Source organism: Ptychodera flava, chromosome 2, assembly GCF_041260155.1.
Source record: "Ptychodera flava strain L36383 chromosome 2, AS_Pfla_20210202, whole genome shotgun sequence".
Classification (NCBI taxonomy): Eukaryota; Metazoa; Hemichordata; class Enteropneusta; family Ptychoderidae; genus Ptychodera; species Ptychodera flava.
The window spans coordinates 43,289,013-43,308,515 of NC_091929.1; the positions used below are offsets into that span (position 1 = coordinate 43,289,013).

At 36.3% G+C, this 19,503-nt stretch overlaps 1 protein-coding gene across 14 annotated transcripts in view; it reads left to right on the forward strand.

Annotated features, from left to right (window-relative positions):
- Positions 1 to 10,693, forward strand: part of LOC139121576 (CUGBP Elav-like family member 2) — a 62,703-nt gene extending 52,010 nt beyond the window's left edge. For 12 of the 14 annotated variants that reach the window (XM_070686645.1, XM_070686628.1, XM_070686602.1 and 9 more), the window contains 6 exons: positions 624 to 734; positions 1,804 to 1,947; positions 2,885 to 2,950; positions 3,756 to 3,899; positions 4,802 to 4,965; positions 8,555 to 10,693. In XM_070686645.1, coding sequence (XP_070542746.1) covers positions 624 to 734; positions 1,804 to 1,947; positions 2,885 to 2,950; positions 3,756 to 3,899; positions 4,802 to 4,929 — 593 coding nt within the window. In that variant the 3' untranslated portion in view covers positions 4,930 to 4,965; positions 8,555 to 10,693. The remainder of the gene's footprint in view (positions 1 to 623; positions 735 to 1,803; positions 1,948 to 2,884; positions 2,951 to 3,755; positions 3,900 to 4,801; positions 4,966 to 8,554) is intronic. The other 2 variants (XM_070686649.1, XM_070686681.1) reach the window with 1 other exon arrangement.
- Positions 10,694 to 19,503: the final 8,810 nt, after the last annotated feature.

A 19,503-nucleotide genomic window follows, 5' to 3' on the forward strand; every position in this document is an offset into this window, starting at 1 on the left:
GCTTCAGTGTGGGTTCTAACTCTAATGATAACAGCACAGAGCATATTTCAGTGTGAGTCTGGCATGAATGAATGACACAACACAGAGTTCAATGTCAAGTTGTAGCATGAACAATACCCCGAGACATCATGAGTTGCAGCATGTCTGTCAGACACACACCAGGATCAGCTTGAATTGATGTACGGATGGGTGACAACTGATGGGAACTGTTGCATGCATGGTAGACCTCCACAGTCTTATTATGCAATGTGATATTTGATATGAATAATATACCAAGAGAGATACAAAGTATAGTCAAAGACATCTTTTATGGAAAGCTACCTTCAGTGAAGCTTTACCATTCTCTGTCACAGATATTGATTTGTCTATGTTGCCGTATGATATTCACCATTTTTAAAACCGGAAATTTTTTCCACAGATTGTTGATCACCCCACAACTTGTATGTGACTTTGACAAAATAATATGTTCTCTTCCAGCTCTTAAAAATTCAAGTTCTACTACGTTTTCAGCTGTCATTAAGAATTTTGGGAAATATTTAGTATACAGTGTCCACTTTATTGTATGTTTTGATGTTTTGTATTGTTCTTGTGTTGTGATGTGTTGTGATCTGTCTTCATTGTAGGTGATGCTTGTGCCAGTATTACCAATTCTAACAACACCTCGAGTACAATGGCCACTGGACTAGCAGCTGGTTTACAAGGCTTAACCGGAACACCTACTGCCTTGTCATCAGGTGACTTTCATTATACCGTCACCGTTAGTTTTTTTCCATCTTAACCAAAAAACCCAATAACACCTTCATTTTAGTCTCAAATTTTGATAACATCTTCATCCTTTGAGGTTTTGATGTTTATAGCCTTCATGCAAAAATACAAGACAATGCTGCTGCAACTCTGTTATGCCCTACCACAGTCATAGAAACATATGCCTTGCTCATGGTGAAGCAGCTTTCTTCCCTGATGGTGTTGCAATATTCCAGAAATCTGAAAAAGTAAAATAATGTCTTCTCAATGCTGCTATACTGCTATGCTAAATTCCACCAGTGCCATTGCTGTGAGTGGGATTGGTTTAGAACTGTCACATGATACACACATGCTTTCATCAAGTGTCACATGATACACACATGCTAACATAATTATGCAAGTTCTTGAAGTTTGTCGTTGCATGTTAAACACGCAAATAGCATAATTAGCTTTTAACCTAGTATCTTTATATCTATCGCTATCGTTAATATTTTATCAATAGTATGGGGATACGATTTTTATCGAGTACTTTATTTATGATAGTATGGTTCAGTGAAATTGAATTGATTAGATAGATTATGTGTTGCTCTTTGTACAATTTCACTGCATCTCTGTCGTTACCCTTTCACCGCAATGGTTTGGCCCAAACCCATTGTTATCAATGATGAGTTTGGACTTACTTACAGGGAATTGGGGATAACCAGATGAAGATTTTTGTGACTCTTCTCTATGTCATGATTCATACACTTTTTATTCCAAGATATTACGTGGGCAAAAATCATTTGACATTACTTAAGCAAACAATATATTTCTCTCAGTTTGTAGAGGGGTCATACGCATTAATTACCATTTGTATTTCTGCTGCTTTGTGATAATCTGAAACTTACAAATTACATTTCCTTACAACTCATTGTTTGACCCTTTTTCATATAGGGGTGTACTGTATATAGAGTATAGTGTTATCATTTTCACTTCAATACTAGTACCTGATTTTTTGTAGACACCATCGTAAGGGAACATCTCACCAATTCTATTGCATTTTACTGTTGTATGTTGCAGGCATTGGTGGAGGTATGTCAGGAGTTGGAGGTGGTATGGGAGCACTGAATGGTTTAGGTGCTACAGGGTTGAATTCTAACGTAAGCAGTGGCGTGGACATGAATGCCTTGACCCAAGCTTACTCAGGGATTCAGCAGTACGCAGGTATGTACATTTACAGGGCAAGACGATTCTGCCTAAACTTTCTCACAGCCTAGCCTTTTCTTTACATTGCAAGGCAGGGTACACCTTAGGAACACCGCGATCAATATTCCTTTGAAATCAATCAGATTGTTTTAAGGTAGTATGCGCCTCGAGAGTGAAAGATGTAAACTTTTGCTAAAACTTTCCTCAAAGAAACTTTCTAATATTCTCTTACCAAAGTCAGAATAAAAATCAGGTCTGCGTACAAATTTGGGTACCAGAGAAACAAATAACCTAACATTTCTCAATATTTGAAAGTCAAAATGGCTGCCATCCCTGTGTTAACTTTATGGGGAAAAGTAAAATTTTATATTCTTGAAAAAACTAAGATTGTGAAATTATTTTTTACTCCAAAAGTTTAAAAATAAGCCCCCACAGGAGGTAGACCTGAAAAGTATTGAAGAAATTTGAGAGTTCAAGTATGTGTCTCTGATGCACATTCTATCTTAGGTGGGCTGTCTCCCATAGCTTTATATAACAACACCCCTTAGGCGTATGCTGATTTGTGAAATTGTTCTCTGTGTAGACCCAGCATTCTCCAGGCTAGGTGCAATATTGCCCTCACTCATTCCTGATGAGACTGAGTTCAATTGAAAACAAAGACTTGCAAAAAGTGAATTAGAAAAGCATGCATGTAGCTCCAGGGAAGTAAAATATCAACCAATATGTCCCTTTCAGTATCATATTTGTTCTCTGTCGGTACTGTAACTTTCATGCTGTTCATTTTTGAAGAGTCAAACACTTCTTTATTTGTTAATCACAATCGGCTAACAGTCCTTTGTTTACCTTTTCATGTCTGTATCTAGAATACTTGTGTTCCCCGTACATCAGTTTTCCGAGGAAGTGTTTGTTCAACCTTGATCTGTAATTCTAATATTTTGATTTCTTGCCTTTGTAGCTCAGTTCCAGAATGGGTTTGGTGTCAATACGTTCCAGCAGGCCACCACTAACAAACAAAAAGAAGGTAAGAATGACTCATCATTATCAAGTCTGTCCAACTGCTTAAGAAATAGAATCATAGAAAAGCACACAAGTGAAACTTTGCACATACAAATCTTTAAGGTAATATGCACCTCGAAAGTGAAAGACTTAAACTTTTGCTCTAACTTTCCTCGAGGAATCTTTCAATCATTCTCTTTCAAAATCAAGAATAAAAATAGGGGGTCACCGTGCAAATTTTGGTACTAGAGAAACAAATTACCCAAGATTTACCGATATTAGAAATTCAAAATGGCCGCCATCCCTGTGTTAACTCTATGGCGAAAAATAAAAATTTTCGAATTTCAAAAAACTAAGCCGGTGAAAAGTTTTCTTTCACCAAGAGGTTTAAAATGAACCCCCACATGTGGTATATCAGAAGAGAACTGTAAAAGTTTGAGAGTCCGAATGTCTGTCCCCGAGGTGCGTTCTACCTTAAATATGAGCTGAAGGGTTTTCTTTCGAGACCCCTGGCTCTGTCCATTTTCCAACTTGTACACTAAAAGATATGTGTGGTGCCCTAGATAAGGCATACATCTTTCCAACAACTTGCCTAAATGGGTCATATTGTATTTAAAAACAATACTGATCAGTACTTTAGGATAATTGCACTTGTATCTGATATCAAAGAGTACTGCAAAAGAATGTTATTTTAGCTGAATTTATATTGCGATTTGGTCATAAACTTTTTCTAATGGGAGTATCTCATTGGGTTACTGAATTGACGGAATCATCACAGACAAAAATATCTTGTAAGATTTTAAAACACATGATGTGTGACTAACTTTCAGGTCCAGAAGGTGCCAATCTGTTCATCTACCATCTGCCACAGGAGTTTGGAGATCAGGATTTGATGCAGACATTTGCACCTTTTGGTAACGTAGTCAGTGCTAAGGTGTTCATTGATAAGCAGACTAACCTCAGCAAATGCTTCGGTGAGTACAAAGTTATCTTCTTTACAAACTTTGTTCATACCTAGAGTGCCGAACATAAAAGTACAATACTGCACATAGAAAGGCATACATCCAGTTTGATGCCAACTCCTCACTGTTTTTGAACCGTTTGAGTCAATCTAGGAATTTCTGGAAATTCTTTCAGTCTGCAGTGTACTAGTACATGCAATGTGTAAAATTGTCAGAGTCACAGAGAAGTATATGAATAATAAATTTGGCTGAGAGTACACACTGCCCCCCAAGTCACCAACTGAACACAGCCCTATATATGGAAATAACCTTCATCTCATGTTTGCTGTAGCTATTTAGATTTCCGTGAGTCAATTTCATGAAATTTCTTGTAGTCACCCCACCCACCAGGTCATGCTTTGAAGTAACATTTCATGATGAGTAAATATGAATGTAAACTCAAGGATGCTGTTGAATTGTATTGTAACATATCAAGGTCCCTGTATTCTCTAGCAAATCAAATAGAAGATGCTTTGCATAGGGCTGCCTTGATGATTGATATATGTTAGTTGATATATGTTAACCCTTTGAGAGCTGTAATTTTTCCCACCTAAATTTTAGTGCAACATTTTACAAATTTTCATGAATTTTTCTGTAATTGTTTTTGTAATTTGGAGCAAAAGGACATAACTTTTCATTGACTACAATTTTTTATCAAAATTTTGGGAAAAAAATGTGAAAAGAAATTGTCTTGATCTGAAAAAAAAATTGTGTGCACTATATTTTATGAAGGCAACAAAAGTTGACTTTGGCACTCAAATGGTTTTAATACTTATTCAGTGTTTGCTGTCAAACTCTCCATATCTCTTTACTTACAATTCATACATTTAGGATATTTGATTGTATATCATGTTATCACAATTCCTTTACCACAGGTTTTGTCAGTTACGATAACCCAGTATCAGCCCAAGCTGCCATCCAAGCCATGAACGGCTTTCAGATAGGAATGAAGCGTTTGAAAGTACAGTTGAAACGCTCCAAGGAAGCCAGTAAGCCATACTAAACCTTTGCTACAGCCTGCCATCTTTTACAAGTGACGGTAAGTATCAGTGGTTTTGTGTGTGTGTGGCTGCCATATTGCATCAGCATGCCTTTTTAGGAAGAAAGGTTTTATTTTTATTGTACATTGACATTACTTTTACTGAGAGTGTATAATTTTTCCAGAAAATACAGTGTGGTTTTTTGATCTTTATGAGTACTGTGTGTTCACAGTTTCACGTTGTGCTGTGGTGAACTGTTCTGTGCCAATAAACTGAATGTCCTCAATCTCACTCAACCACACTAATATGGTATACCTTGTGTGCTGTAACAGTACAGTGTATATCTGTGCTGTGACAATAGTGTATATCCTATGCCTTGACAGTACAGTATATATTGTGCTGTGACAGTACAGTATATATTCTGTGCTGTGACAGTACAGTGTATATTCTGTGCTGACAGAATAGTGTATATCCTATGCCGTGACAGTACAGTATATATTGTGCTGTGACAGTACAGTGTATACCTGTGCTGTGACAGTATAGTGTATATTCTGTGCTGTGACAATACAGTATATATTCTATGCTGTTACAGTATAGTGTATATTCTGTGCTGTGACAATACAGTGTATATCCTGTGCTGTGACAATACACTGTATATCCTATGCTGTAACAATACAGATGTATATCCAGTAGTGACAATATAGAGTATATTCTGTGCTGTGACAGTACATATATATCCTGTGCTGTGACAATACAGTGAATATTCTATGCTGTGAAAACACAGTGTATATTCTGTTGTGTGACAGTACAGTGTATATTCTGTGCTGTGACAGTACAGTGTATATCCTGTGCTGTGACAATACACTGTATATCCTATGCTGTGACAATACAGTGTATATCCTGTGTTATGACTACAGTGACAATACAGTGTATATCCTGCACTGAGACAATACAGTGTATATCCTGCACTGAGACAATACAGTGTATATCCTGCACTGAGACAATACAGTGTATATCCTGCACTGAGACAATACATTGTATATCCCGTGATGTACTTATACTGTGGTTTACTGTGCTATACTAGTTCAGTGTATCACACGCTTATATACCCAGTATTTTACCAACACAATGCACACATATCCTGTGCTATTTTTGTGTTGTATGTGTCCTGTGTTCTGTTATAGTGACAGTTTCACTACACTGTTCTGGTTTAATGTTATCCTGTACTTTGTGAGTTCACTGTGTATCCTGTATTTTGTACTAACAGTGTACATACTGTGTTGTTGTGACTAACTGTGTCTTCCCCTGTGTTAACTCAGTGTAAATCCTATGCTATGCATATGTGTTGACTGGTCATCAATGTAGAACACCTTTTTCTTGAAATACAATGTTTTTCTTTCAAATGTCATAATTTTATTCATGAATTCATTGTCATGTATTTTACTTTCATTGTATTGTAGTGAGATGTGTGTTTATAGTACCATACTTTGTGAACATGTCATTCTGGTACAGATATGTGACTTGTTTATCTGTATTGCTTTGATCTGGTCATTTTTATGAGGGATATATCCCTTGACATCATTCTTAGTTCATGTTCATGATTTCTTTCTGAAACGTTTTCATCTTTCATTCCTTTAGTCTCATTTCATGTTGCCATTCATGTTTCCCACGTTTTAGTATTATCCTGTTTCTACCATGATAGTGCAATGTATCCTTGTCGCTCAACCAGGGCTGTCTCTCCCTTTGACAGTATCTTTGCTCCTGTTCACTGTACTGTTCTTACCTGTTGATAGGCTGTTCTTAATGTTCTATCAGTGTTATAAAAACACAGTATGCACATACAGTTTAGTTATAATGTCACACTGGCCCCATCGTACGTATGATATTCTTTGTATACTGTTTGTTACACATGGGTACTGGCAGCCCCTCCGTAGCATTTATGGTTCAATGTACTGTTTGTTTCTTGTTGGTAATGTCATGCTAGCTTAGGCTGCAATGGTACTGTTTGCTGTTTTGTTCCTCAGGGATGCTGTCATGTTCTTGCAGTCATGATACTTTACCGCTTCACAGGGGTCCCGTCATGCTTGTGTTGCATTCTTGATAGCCGTTCCCCAGGTGTCCCGTTATGCTTGTTATGCAGTCATTGTACCGCTGTCTTTCACAGGGGTTATGCTTGTTTTGCAGTTGTGATACTGTGCTGTTTCACAGAGGTCCTGTCATGCTCGTATTGCAGTCATAATACTGCCCTGGGGTCCTGTTGTACTTGTTCTGTTCTCATACTGTGCCCTTCCACTGGCATCATGTTTGATCCACAGGGTTATCGACAGAATTATCAAAATTTGAGTCTGCATATATTTGTCTCCCAGGTGCAATTCCGCCTTGAAACCCCCCCCCCCCACCCTAGCAACATATTTATATAATGATTGCAATTTCAAAAGAAGATAAAAGACAGAAACGCCTCGTAATTATCTTAACACCTCAGTTAATCCTGATCGCAGGCCTTTTTTGAGCCGGGGTTTAAAGGCACATGCTAATGTTGGTATTCAAAGGCTTACTGGTTGCAAGTGTGTATAACTTCAACCTGGTGGTGAGTCAAACTAGTTGCCCTTGTTGAATTTGTGCCCTACCTTTCAGGGAATGCTAGGCGACTTTGCGCATTTGTATCAGTAACTCGAGTGGTACACCAGTGTCAATACAACAGTGAGGTAAATTGACATGAGCAATAAGTCTTAAAGGCACACAGGGTTTACCAGTGAGTTAAGAGGCACATAGGACGGTTAGTATTAAAAGTAATGTTGGAATCACAGTAGTTTTCGCTGATACCCTGTGTTTTATTTATTTCAATCAAAGTTGGTCAAGAGCAATACACAATGACTGAAATTTGAATCTCAGTTTGTACTGTAATAGTGATATGATCCAACATGGCTGTTCAATAGCCGTCATTGTTTATTCTGTTGGTGATGAAGCCATTTTGTAGATGCACTTGGCTTGCTCAAGGTCTGATTCAAAAAAACCCAAAACTCCCCAGAACTATGTGTGTGTAATATTCACATATTAGTTTAAAGCATCTATGATGCCAATTGGTTGCTAGCATCTGTGTTTTCTTCTCTGTCCGTCCAGAGGTCAAGATGCGTTTGTCATTAAATTCCTGTCTAAGTTGGTATGGTACAAGGAGAGTGGATGCACATCTCTGAAATGCATGCTTCTGTTAAGCACTCACACTTCCTGTGCATGACATAGAACCAGGGGTCTTAGTAACCAAATAACACATCAAATGTTGTTTAGTCTAACTCGTCATATTAATATTCTATCATCACCATTTTGTAAACAGTAAATCATGTTCATTGTATTGTATGTTATTGTATTCAGTTTACGTGATGTGTACTTTTCTTGTGCCGTCCATTGTGACGTCTTCTCAAATTTTAAAAATCTGCTGGCACAAATTAATCTTTCACTGTGTTGTACTCTATCCACAGCGGAGTGATTTTCTGTTACGTGCTTTCCCAATATGTTTTGTTTTCATTAATTTTCACGTACACCCTGTCTCATACAAGTCATTCTCTCTCTCTCATAATTACTCTTATTTTAATTTCATTGAAATGTCTGTCTGACCTTTGACCCCCGTTTCTTCTTTTTGTCATTTTATAGATGAACCTGTGACCTTTGTATACCTGTTACTGTGACGTCTGCATTTGTTTGTGACACGTTGCCATGGCATCACCATCGTGACGTCACATCATATGTCGTGTCCGTCCTGCCCTGTAGTGCTCCGTCACGTTGTTTCAAACAAATTACCACCCTGCAATGTATACAGAGTTCTTGGTTAACCGTCGAGTTGAGAGTATGTGAGCCACCAGACAAAAAAAACTGGAAATGGAGCGTCATTTGCATGAATTGCCCTAGATAGGAATTTACAGAGACACAGAGATTTATATAACAGAAATGTTGTGTTGTTCATGTTTGCTTGAATTGTAAAACATTTGCAATGTTTATATGTATACTACAAGAAAATTCTGCCTAAACTGAACTTGTATTTGTTAGTGTGCTTATCATTAATGCATGTGTTATTGTCTGTCTTAGAATCTGCAGAGAGGTATGTCTCACTTTTAAGGATAAACTATTTTTTATAGAGGTATTTCAAATCAATTCTGAAAACAGTATTTTTCTTGAGGAAAAAAAAAGAATATTTTTTTGAAGTGAGGCAAATGGAGGACTTACAGTGCTAACGTAGATGACTTATGAAGTAAGTTTGATGTTCTCAATATGTTCTGTTTGAATATGTATGTTACTGCCTGAGATTTCATTGATGAAATATATACACTCTATTTGTTTGTCGTTGGATTTTACACAAACATGAAAATTACATGTTCAAACTGCATTATTTATTCTAATTTATTCGCAAGAAGGAAAAAAAAAAATTCTACAAATTCATGCAAATGTGTCTCCATATGGATGGACAGCAGCATACAGGATTCTGTAAATTTGCCAAGCGCAGAGTGTGCTGTTAACTTTGTTTTGTGAAAAATCGATATCACCCGTTGATTTCACTGAAAAAATATTAGTGTTGTAGCCGTGAGTTTGGAGTTTTTTGTGTTTAAAATATGCCTAATCATGGAATGTTACAAACAAATATCAAATTCTTATGTAGTTGATGTGTTTCAATTTAGTGTTTACATACATGGTATCTGAAAACTGCATGTGAAGTTTATTTTTTCCTCAAATGGATTATCTGTTACACAGTGAAAATGAACCTCGAGTTGAGAGGTCTTTTCTCAGAAAGTACACTTAGGTTTGAGGCTCGATGAGCTTCTTGTAGCAGGACTCTCTCTGAAGAGGAGTCCGTATAGGTGAGTTTTATGACGCGTTTCTCAAAGTGCTAGGTTTTCATTGTTACTGATTAAGGGTTTTGTTAATGTTTGTTTGGTTATTTTCTCTTGGAATGTTACCATACCTCTTGTGCAAAAGATTTTCACCTTTGTCGTTACAAAAAAAGAGAATGTTTCAGCTTTTCAGTTACAATTTGAAGGGAGTGTGCAAAACTGAGACAAAATTCAACATTTTTGTGTACTTAGACAATTGGTTATATGATACTGTTGTTTCTATGTGTTTTACTCTGTTTGACGTTTTTGCATGTACCTAGATTAAGGCAGAGATAAAGACGAATTATATTCAGATTGACTGTTTACAGGATGACCTGTAGAGGGCGGTCTTTACATCTCTGTGGGTTAACTTAGTATGGTGTGGGTTTGTTTGTATTTTACATGTCTCTTGATTGTTGACAAACTATTTTGGAGTATTTACTTACATAAGCTTATATGTCTTGATAACACTTAATGACTGAATGGCCACATTGTGATGATAGACTAGTATAAATCCTAATTGAATTATGTATGCGTTAATGCACAAATTGGCTTCTAAGCCCCCTAGTTTCTTATTTTTATTTTCCTCTGATTCTTAAGTTGCACAGGCTGTTGTAAGTTAAAATCAACAAAAAATCCTCCGTATCTGATATTAATGCATGGTAGCAGGTGTATCATTATCTGAAATAGAAAGTCTGTGTGCTTTATGTATTATTTTCCATGATGAAAAATGCAATCTTCATTTGCTTTGGTATGTTCGACCTGTTTTATTTAACTGGAGAATAATCAGTGACCTTTGACCAGAGGTCGAAGGTCGTCATTGTCAAAATGTACTGGGTGAAGGTCCATGTTACTTGGGCATGCAATGTTGTGGCCATTTTTGTTGGTATTTGTTGCCGTTATTAAATCTTATCTTTGTCTTCAGTTATCCCATGTTTGTCTCGTCTTTTATGTACGTATGTGTGTATGTGCACAAGCTCTTCACTACCTCTTTCCATGTCCAATATCTCGGGCATCAGGGTTCCGAAAAAAACGAAAAAAAGACAGAAAGTGAAAACAGGAAATGTTAACATTTACAAACCGAGGTTTTTTCCCCCTGCTTCCATGAAAACACTCAAGGAAACTATAGTATGATAGCACACAGAGAATTGTACAAGTGAAAATTATGAAGGCTTTACAATTATATTTTGCTATCAAGCTCTGAAATGATCCAAAGCTTTGGTTCATGTGAACATATCAAATGATAAATTTACAAATTTTTACGCAGACTTTCTTCCAAGTTTTCTCTTGCCAAATTTTGACTGCCAGTACTTAACAAGGACACCACTACAAGGACTCTATCCATTTCATTCTCATGGTATTCATTATTTTTTTTTTCCTCCCATGTTTCATCTGTCCAGTTGTTTTGTGACGTCTTTTCCAAACTCTAACCGCAATTCACCTATTCTGTTCTGCCTGCCTTATCTTCATGACTAATACTCGTATTATTCTAGAATATTTGTGTTTCCAAAAGTTCATGAGATCAGTTTTTGGTGGAAAATGTAAATTTTAGTAAATTTATTTTTGCATTGACGAAGATAAGACCAGAATGCATCCTAAAATATTCTGTTACTCTTGTTATCGTAATTTTGTGTTCGGGTTCTCCCCTTTTAGATCACAAATACTGCCAGTGGCTTTTTGTTGAGCCCTGAGATTGGGGAGGGTGGGGGTCTGGGTTTTCAAGTGCAGAGCTTCATGACATGAATCTATGGGGGGGGGGGGGGGTTTGCATGAGGATTTTCTACACTTTAACACATATCACAAAACTGTAGACCACTAAATTCATCTTACATAATTTCGTGCTGCGGTATTTAGAAACTATTTTCAAAACAACTTTTTGTTAAAAAATGTAGCTTTTATGACACTTGTTATATAGTACAGTGGCATTTCAATCTATTTAGGATCTACCTTACTGGTACATTTTCATGGTTTATTCCATATGCTTAATGAAATACCCAGTATTTTGTTTGTCAACATAGACTTGTGTGTGAGATGTGCACTGCTGTTGTGAACAGTTAAGTTGATATTCACATATGCATTTGATTTCGAACGATTGCAATGGCAGCCGAACATCCATGACCTAGGCAGGCAGTATGTGACTCCTAGAATAATAGGTATTGCAACAAGCTCCTTGGGAAAGGCCAAGAAAAATTAGCACGGGAAAAGAAATCCCGAGAAAGATCTGGCTTTGACTGAAAAAGGGATACTCAGTTCTTTTTGTAGTGTCATTGAACTGCGGATTATGTATTAGCAAAGTTTAAGAAGATACTCTCAAAATTTGATGGCAACTAGTAATGTCAAAAATTTCGTAATAACTGATGAAATTTTGATATATTTAGAACTTAGTTTGCCAGCAAGAAGATGTGCACATGTTATAAGTTTGATAAGAAAGTTAAAATTCCTAATTGAGAAAGAAGCTTCATAATCCAGCATTTTAAAGTTAATTTCAGTGAACGACCTGTCTGTCTTTTTGCTACTCAACCTTGAGAACTACAACTTATTAATTGTTATAGCAGCTGTGATTTAGCTAGTGATATTTTCATTTTTCTGTGAAAGGAAAACGAGATACTTTATAGTATAGTGTACTTATGCCAAGTATTGCTGCAATTAGTTGAATTCAATATGGGCTGTCAAATTTGATAATAAAGGATCAGAAAGGGTTGAACTGTGATAAAAGTTCAGACAGGTTGCATAAAGAAGCTACATTATTGCACAAAATGAATAGATGAATGCAGCAGACCATTTCTGTTTCCGTTTATCATTATGAGCATCTGTCAGTTGAAATTACATCCCTAACCAGTTTTATCAGATTTAAAGAGAGAGAAATATCAAACCACCAGACTTGTTCTGTATTGATTAACACATTCAATTGGAGAAAATGGTTTGTGTTCGGCCTTCCACTCACACACATGTGGGTACTTAAAACTGAAAAAGTACTTAAGTTCATCATTTTTCGTCTATTTGAAGGATGCACTGGTCTCTACTTAAAAAATCATTTTGATGTCATAAATAAATTCATAAATTGTCAGACAACATTTGCAGAATGTCTACAACATCAGCCGAAAGTAACATGGTGTGGTGGATTGTAGGTTAACCCTTTGAGTGCCAAAGTCAATTTCTGTCGCCTTTATAAAATGTACCCCAGTCAATTTTTTTCAGATTTTTGCCCAAATTTTGATGGAAAACTGTAGCCAAGGAAATGTGATGTCTGTTTGGTCCAAAATTATCAAAATAATTACAGAAAAATTCATAAAATCTGGTAAAATGTTGCACCAAAATTTTGGTGGGAAAAATTACAGCACTCAAAGGGTTAAATCTATCAAAGGGCGTGTCTGAGTTGATTGTGGCCAATAAAAGCTGAACTCAAATTGTAAAGCTGTTTTATCATAGCAATGGCATTGAAACTAGTTCAGAGTGTAGCCGTTGGTTTCAGGTGCTGTCAACCCTAAACCAGTGTGTAGCATCACAAATTGGGTTTTGAAATTTGAGTGGAAATGTTAAATTTGCAGCAGGAAGAACTCAAACTGTGATGCCACGGTGACACATTTGGTTACTGACCTCTTTGTGATTGGTTGTATTGATTGTAAATTGAAATTGTACTTTGATTGGGTATTGTAAATGTTACAAAATTTTACTTATATAAATTTCCAACCAATCACGACAAGCGGTTGATTTCCTATGTAATCCTCACCATCATTTGTCACCAAGGTATCACAATTAGAGTTCTTCTGCATGCAAATTTACCATTTCTGCTCTCAGTCAAAATCAAATTCATGATCAAGACTATAGGTGTTGATGTACACAATCAGGAACGACTGGATAGATTCCAGACCCCAAGCACGCCACTACAAATACCACAAAGTTTTAACCTCACCCATTCAACCAGAATGACAAGAAAACTCCACCAAAACATTGCCATATGAGTATTATTTTTCCTTTCCATATTTTGACATTTTTAGAGTGAAGCCAAAGAAATAACAGGGAATGATGCAATTTTCCAGGCAATGCCAAAATTAGAATACATAGTTCATTATTTCACAGGTCACTGCCACAGTCTATTTTCTGTGTGTTTGTTGTACAGGAAGGCTATGTGCTACTTTCATACTTCTATTTGGAATTTTTGAACAGTCTAGGAATATACTTAATACTTGAACCATATCAGAAGCCTTCGGAAGGCAGGATTTTACAAAAGTGGCGTTTTTATCGAGTTTTGCGGAAATTACAACATTGACATATCACACGTTTCTGGTTGGTGTTAGGCGTCTGATATGATAAGTGTTCATTGATGTTGACTTTGGTGTTATGGTGATGGATTTGAATCGCTTTATAAATGATTAAAAAGAAATCGTTCAAAATAGAGGAAAGGTGTATATTTGTGTGTCTTTGTCTTTCAGAAATCTTGCAATCGCTTAATATACATGGAGTCTTGTTTGGTTGAATTTTTTGTGCACGTTTTTTTTGTTCTTTCGTATCTCCATCATTACCAATTCCAAAGCAGTATTAGATGTGTGCACTGTGTCTCTTAGTCCCTCATTAATTTAAACCCTTCCACACCTAAATCCATGTGAACAATTCCGACTTTCTTTTAGCAAAATATGGTTTCACCAGCATGTACTGACAAATCGGTCATAGAAGTTCATCTTTTGTACTCCCTCGTCATGTTTAAATGTTTATGAAAAGGACCAGTAGCTGTAACGTTTGATGATTTTATTTTACTATTTTTGTTTTTAGAGCCAACCATGAATTCTTATTCTACTCCCCAAAGTATGCCGAGATGCACTATATTCAGCTTATCAAGTCAGCCTATACATGTATAGACTGCGTTGTTATTGTTGACAAACGAATTCTAATCCCGACTAGAATTCAAATGTAAAGAATAACAGTGTTGTAAATGTATAGACGCTGTTGACAAACTTAAATAGTTGATAAATCAACATGCTTACAGGAGTAGAACAAGACGTTGCAATGAACATTAAAAACAAAAATGGAATAAAAATTATTAAAAGTTGCAACTGGTCCTCTAAGCAAGTTCATATTGTTGTTTGCTGTATGCTTTATTGGTGTATGTATTATTTGCAAATTGAAATAAAATAAGTCCAATGCCATGCTTTTCCGTTGTTTTGTTTTCTTTATGACAAGTTCATCGTGTTTTAATTGTATATTTCATAATTTGAGTAAACAGAAATACTAAAATTAAACCCTCTGAATTTTCAATAGCAATGCAATATCTGTTTCTGCTTCTGTCACATACCAAGTTAGACTGGAAGATCTGTCTCTTGAGGGCGCTGTCTACGCTCCCTCTAAGGTATGGACCACGCGACCATCCTGAAGCAACGGATCTTTCAGTGTAATATCAAAGTATGGTTTGGTGGTTTCCCGCATGCAGGCATGTTCAAAGAGATATTTCCTTTTCAATACTGACCATTGTCAGTATGCTTCCTTAGCTAAGATAGTCCACCCCCAACTTGATGAAGTTTTCTTTTGATGCACAAAACTTGTATATCATGTGTTTTGGTGTAGGGCTAATGTCTCCCGAAATTTACTAAACTTGAACTCTAAATTTGAGAAGTACCGCTGTGTATTCACGGGTTAGCATGAGCATAGGGTTTTGCTGTGACAGATGCAAATTTTGTGTTTGCGTGTGATTGTATCAAACGTTCAGCAATGCAAAACAATCTGAGTTTGAATTGTTATGAAGTGGGCCAAATTCCTCAGGTAAAAGGTTCAGCATTTTCATACTTTTAATTTATTGCTTGAGATTATACAGCAAGTGACATTGCTCATCAAATCTTTGTGTTTTCTGCTTGTATTAGAGTACATCGTGTTCGCTCGTACATCTTCCTTTCAAAGAATTCCAAATATTTGAAATATTAAAAAATATCTTTCATTTTGCAATAATTATTTCCAATGCAAAATACAGATTTTGTAAAATTATTTAGATGTTAGAATCAAAGTCGTGTGTTTGGCACAAATGCTTGAAAATGTTCTACGGTCACACCTCAGTATGTATTTTAATCTAAGTTGTGTTTGATTTGAAGCTATTTACTAGTAATTGAAAAATATGCAAAGTGATATAGCTATTAGGGCTTTAAAAACCATATTTGTAGCTTCAAAATTAATGTCTCAAGCTCAGAAAAAAGGTATCAGAAGTGTTATATGTGTACATACATACGTACATACACATACACACACATACACACACACACACACATACATACATACATACATACACACAAGGGTCCAAAAACTAACACACAATTGCCAATTGGGTTAAGACCCAGATTACAGATCTCTAGGGAAGTACAGGCTGATGCATGGCAGGTAATGTTAAAGGCCCAAGGATAGACAGAAAGATCCATTGCTCGAGGGGCACTCTCTACGCTCCCCCATCTTAAGAGGAAGGGGTGCATACAGAGCGTGCTCAAGCGACAATCTTTCAGTCAAGCCCATGCATTGCTGCTTTTTATGGTTCCTTTACAATAAAATATCTTGCAAAATTATGACAAAACACACACATGTATTTGTGGATGATGGAATGAATCAGAAGTGATTGGTGGCCATTTATAGTTGAAAGTTTATCTGCGCCAGTCAAGACTTTATTTATTGCACAATAATAGAAACAGAATTCTACGTTCTTTGAAAATAGGCATGCATATTCTTGCCACTCAAGCAAACAATTTTGATCATTTCACTATAAAGATTCAATGGTTTAGCTTAGTTTCTACTCTTCCTGGTACATTGATTGCACTTACAAAAACAAGAAGACCGTCCTCGAACAAAAGTGTAAACCAGATCTTTCTGATTAAAATCAGATGTAGCGTACGGCGATGTCTATACTTACGCGGTATTATATATTATAGCCCAAACATGGGACTATGTGCCCGAGGGTAGGTGACCATTTGCCCGACGTAAGGAGGGCAAATGGTCTCCTGCCCCGAGGGTACATAGTCCCTTGTTTGGGCTATAATATTTTTATTACATGCCTCTCTTACTCAGTTTGCACTAAAAATATTTACGTTTATTGGCAAATTATAGTCAAATGCTTTATTTTCATTTTAGACGAAAAACGGTTAAAATAGAACGATTTTCATCATCGAATGGCGCATTGATATATTTAAACTACTGTTATGCGGTTTATCAATATTTTTATGCGAAATTTTCCAAAAACCGGATTTTCTGTGCAAAACATGCAATTTCAAGACTTTACGTCGAAAAGTTTTCAAATTGAAAATAGTTCCGGTTCACTTTCAGTCCAGTGATGACTATGCGGACCGCGACGTCATCGACGAGTTACCATTGAATCCTATGGAGTGCGCGACGTTCGATATACGAGGCATGTAATAAATTCTCCTGTGGACGCCTCTCACTACATCAGACCAACTCCCATAGAAGGTCGTGAGAGGCGACAGCAAGAGGATACCACGCGTACGCAAGTATAGACGTCGCCGTACTCTACATCTGATTTTAGTCAGATTGAAACCAGATAGAAATAGTACTCTTCTCAAATAATTCTACCAAACCTTGAAAACTTCACACCCTGGATTGCCCCTCAATTTGCACTAAAATTTGTTTATCTATAGTGTATTAAATTGCAATTTTCTACAAACCCTTACCATGTCATGCCTAAATTTAATTAAATCTTACCAACAATACATGCTTTATCCATAATGCATGTCTTACCCATAATGCACGTTTCTTACCTATCATGCCAAAATGCATTTCTTTCCTAATATGCACCATGTTTTACCCACAATGCATCAGAATGCTTAACCAATACTGTAACAATTTATTATGTTGTATAATTTCTGTGTACAGCAATTTATATTCTTTGAAACACTCAAATACCTCCAACCAGTATCTACGTCGACCAATTAGGTATCTCTTCCATAGCAAAAACACTTAAGCAGGTCATATTGTGCTGTAGACTTAAAGATCTGTTGTTTGAGGGCGCTCTCTACACCCCCCCTTTAAAGTCTTAAGGGTAAGCATAGAGAGTGCTCTAGAGAGACGAATCTTTCAGTCTTATTATGCTGTAATGTAGCAAATTTTATAACATACGGTTACTCACAAAATATTTGTATTAGAGTACAGTGGAGTATAGGGGAGGACTGTCGAAGACGTGTAATACCGATAAGATGTGTGAGAATAAAAATCCCGGTATTTTGCTAATAACCTGATTTTGATAAAGCTTTCTTAGTTAAAATTTACAAGCAAAGAAGAACATTTGTGCTTAACGGATACTCTACACCAGGTTCTGTACATGAACATTTGGTCAGAACAACTGCTTGCCTCTCAGACATGTCTAAAGAAATTTTAGACGCAACATCATAGTTTTTGGGAGTGGCCTTTTTCTAGTTAGTGACTTAATCATTGTGAAATATGAATTTTAAAATAATTTAGCATGTTCTATTTTTCTTGCTGTTGAACAGATTTGAGGTAAAAGGTTAAATAACATTGGACTACACTCAAGGTTATTGGACTGTACGTGATTGTTATTGGACTTCTAGTCCACTGATGCAAAATCTTATATTGTGATTTAACGCCCCTGATCACCACCATGGTTTGTCCCAAATCCATTGTTTTCTATGGTAAAGTTGGACCTGTATACATGTAACTGGGGTGAAAGGGTTAAGAAGCGATTATGTAATATATTTTCAAAGCTGTCACTTTTTGATGCAAATGAAATGTTCTCACAACCTTAACAAATTTCCCATCACAGTTTTGTATTACGTCTGCCATGAAAATATGCCCTCTCTGAAAATAGTCCCCACCAACTCTTCAACTCTTACAAATCATAAACTAGTAACAAGCTGAATGTTGCATTTAAACTCAAGTTCTTTTCTTGATCATTAATGTATTTACCATGACAAAACATAACACCAAGGTTTTGCTTACTCTTTCCAGATAAATATACATTTCCAACTTTTAGAAGGTGACTCTGACAGTTTTGCATGAAACAGTTTATAAGTAATTTTACAAAATACCTGTAAATGTTTTTTTTCGAATTCCCTTCCATACAAAGTATGTAATAGGAACCAGTAGATTACTAGTCAGTTTTATCCAATGCACTTGAACAGAAACAATGCTCCAACAGTGGAATTCATTATTCCTTTCCAAATTAGTGCAAGGAGTTTACCTGATGATGAAAACTTTCGTTTCGCTGTGTTTTGCCTTCCAAGGACGATTTAGTGTTACAATAACACTTTGAAAAGCAATGATTAGCAAAATACTTACATATGCATGCTTATCTTTGTCGATCTACTGTATGTGTGGTCTGCTATGCTTGTCAGAGTATATTTATTTGTTTGTTGTGTGTCCAAGGCTAACAACATGACTTAATCAAACATAGCACATATTGGTCATTGCCCTAAAACATGCATTATCCTTTTGTTTTGAGATAGATCCAATGTGGCTGCCAAATGAGTGATTTTTGATGAGTTTTTTGAAATGTAGCGTTTTTATTGCAACCTTGTTTGACTTGCAATTGGTCCTTCTCTTAAACTTAACATGACAACATAGTAGTCCTTATGTACGTGTAAGTTTATTTTGGGATTTCAGCACTGATATATCAGAATCAATTAATAGTACGTCACCATGTGTCCCAATTTGTTCATGTGGAGCAATTGTACTTAAATTTGTTCTTACTCCATGGATGGACTTCACAGAAAAGATAGTCACAAGAGTGATGTGTCATAAAGG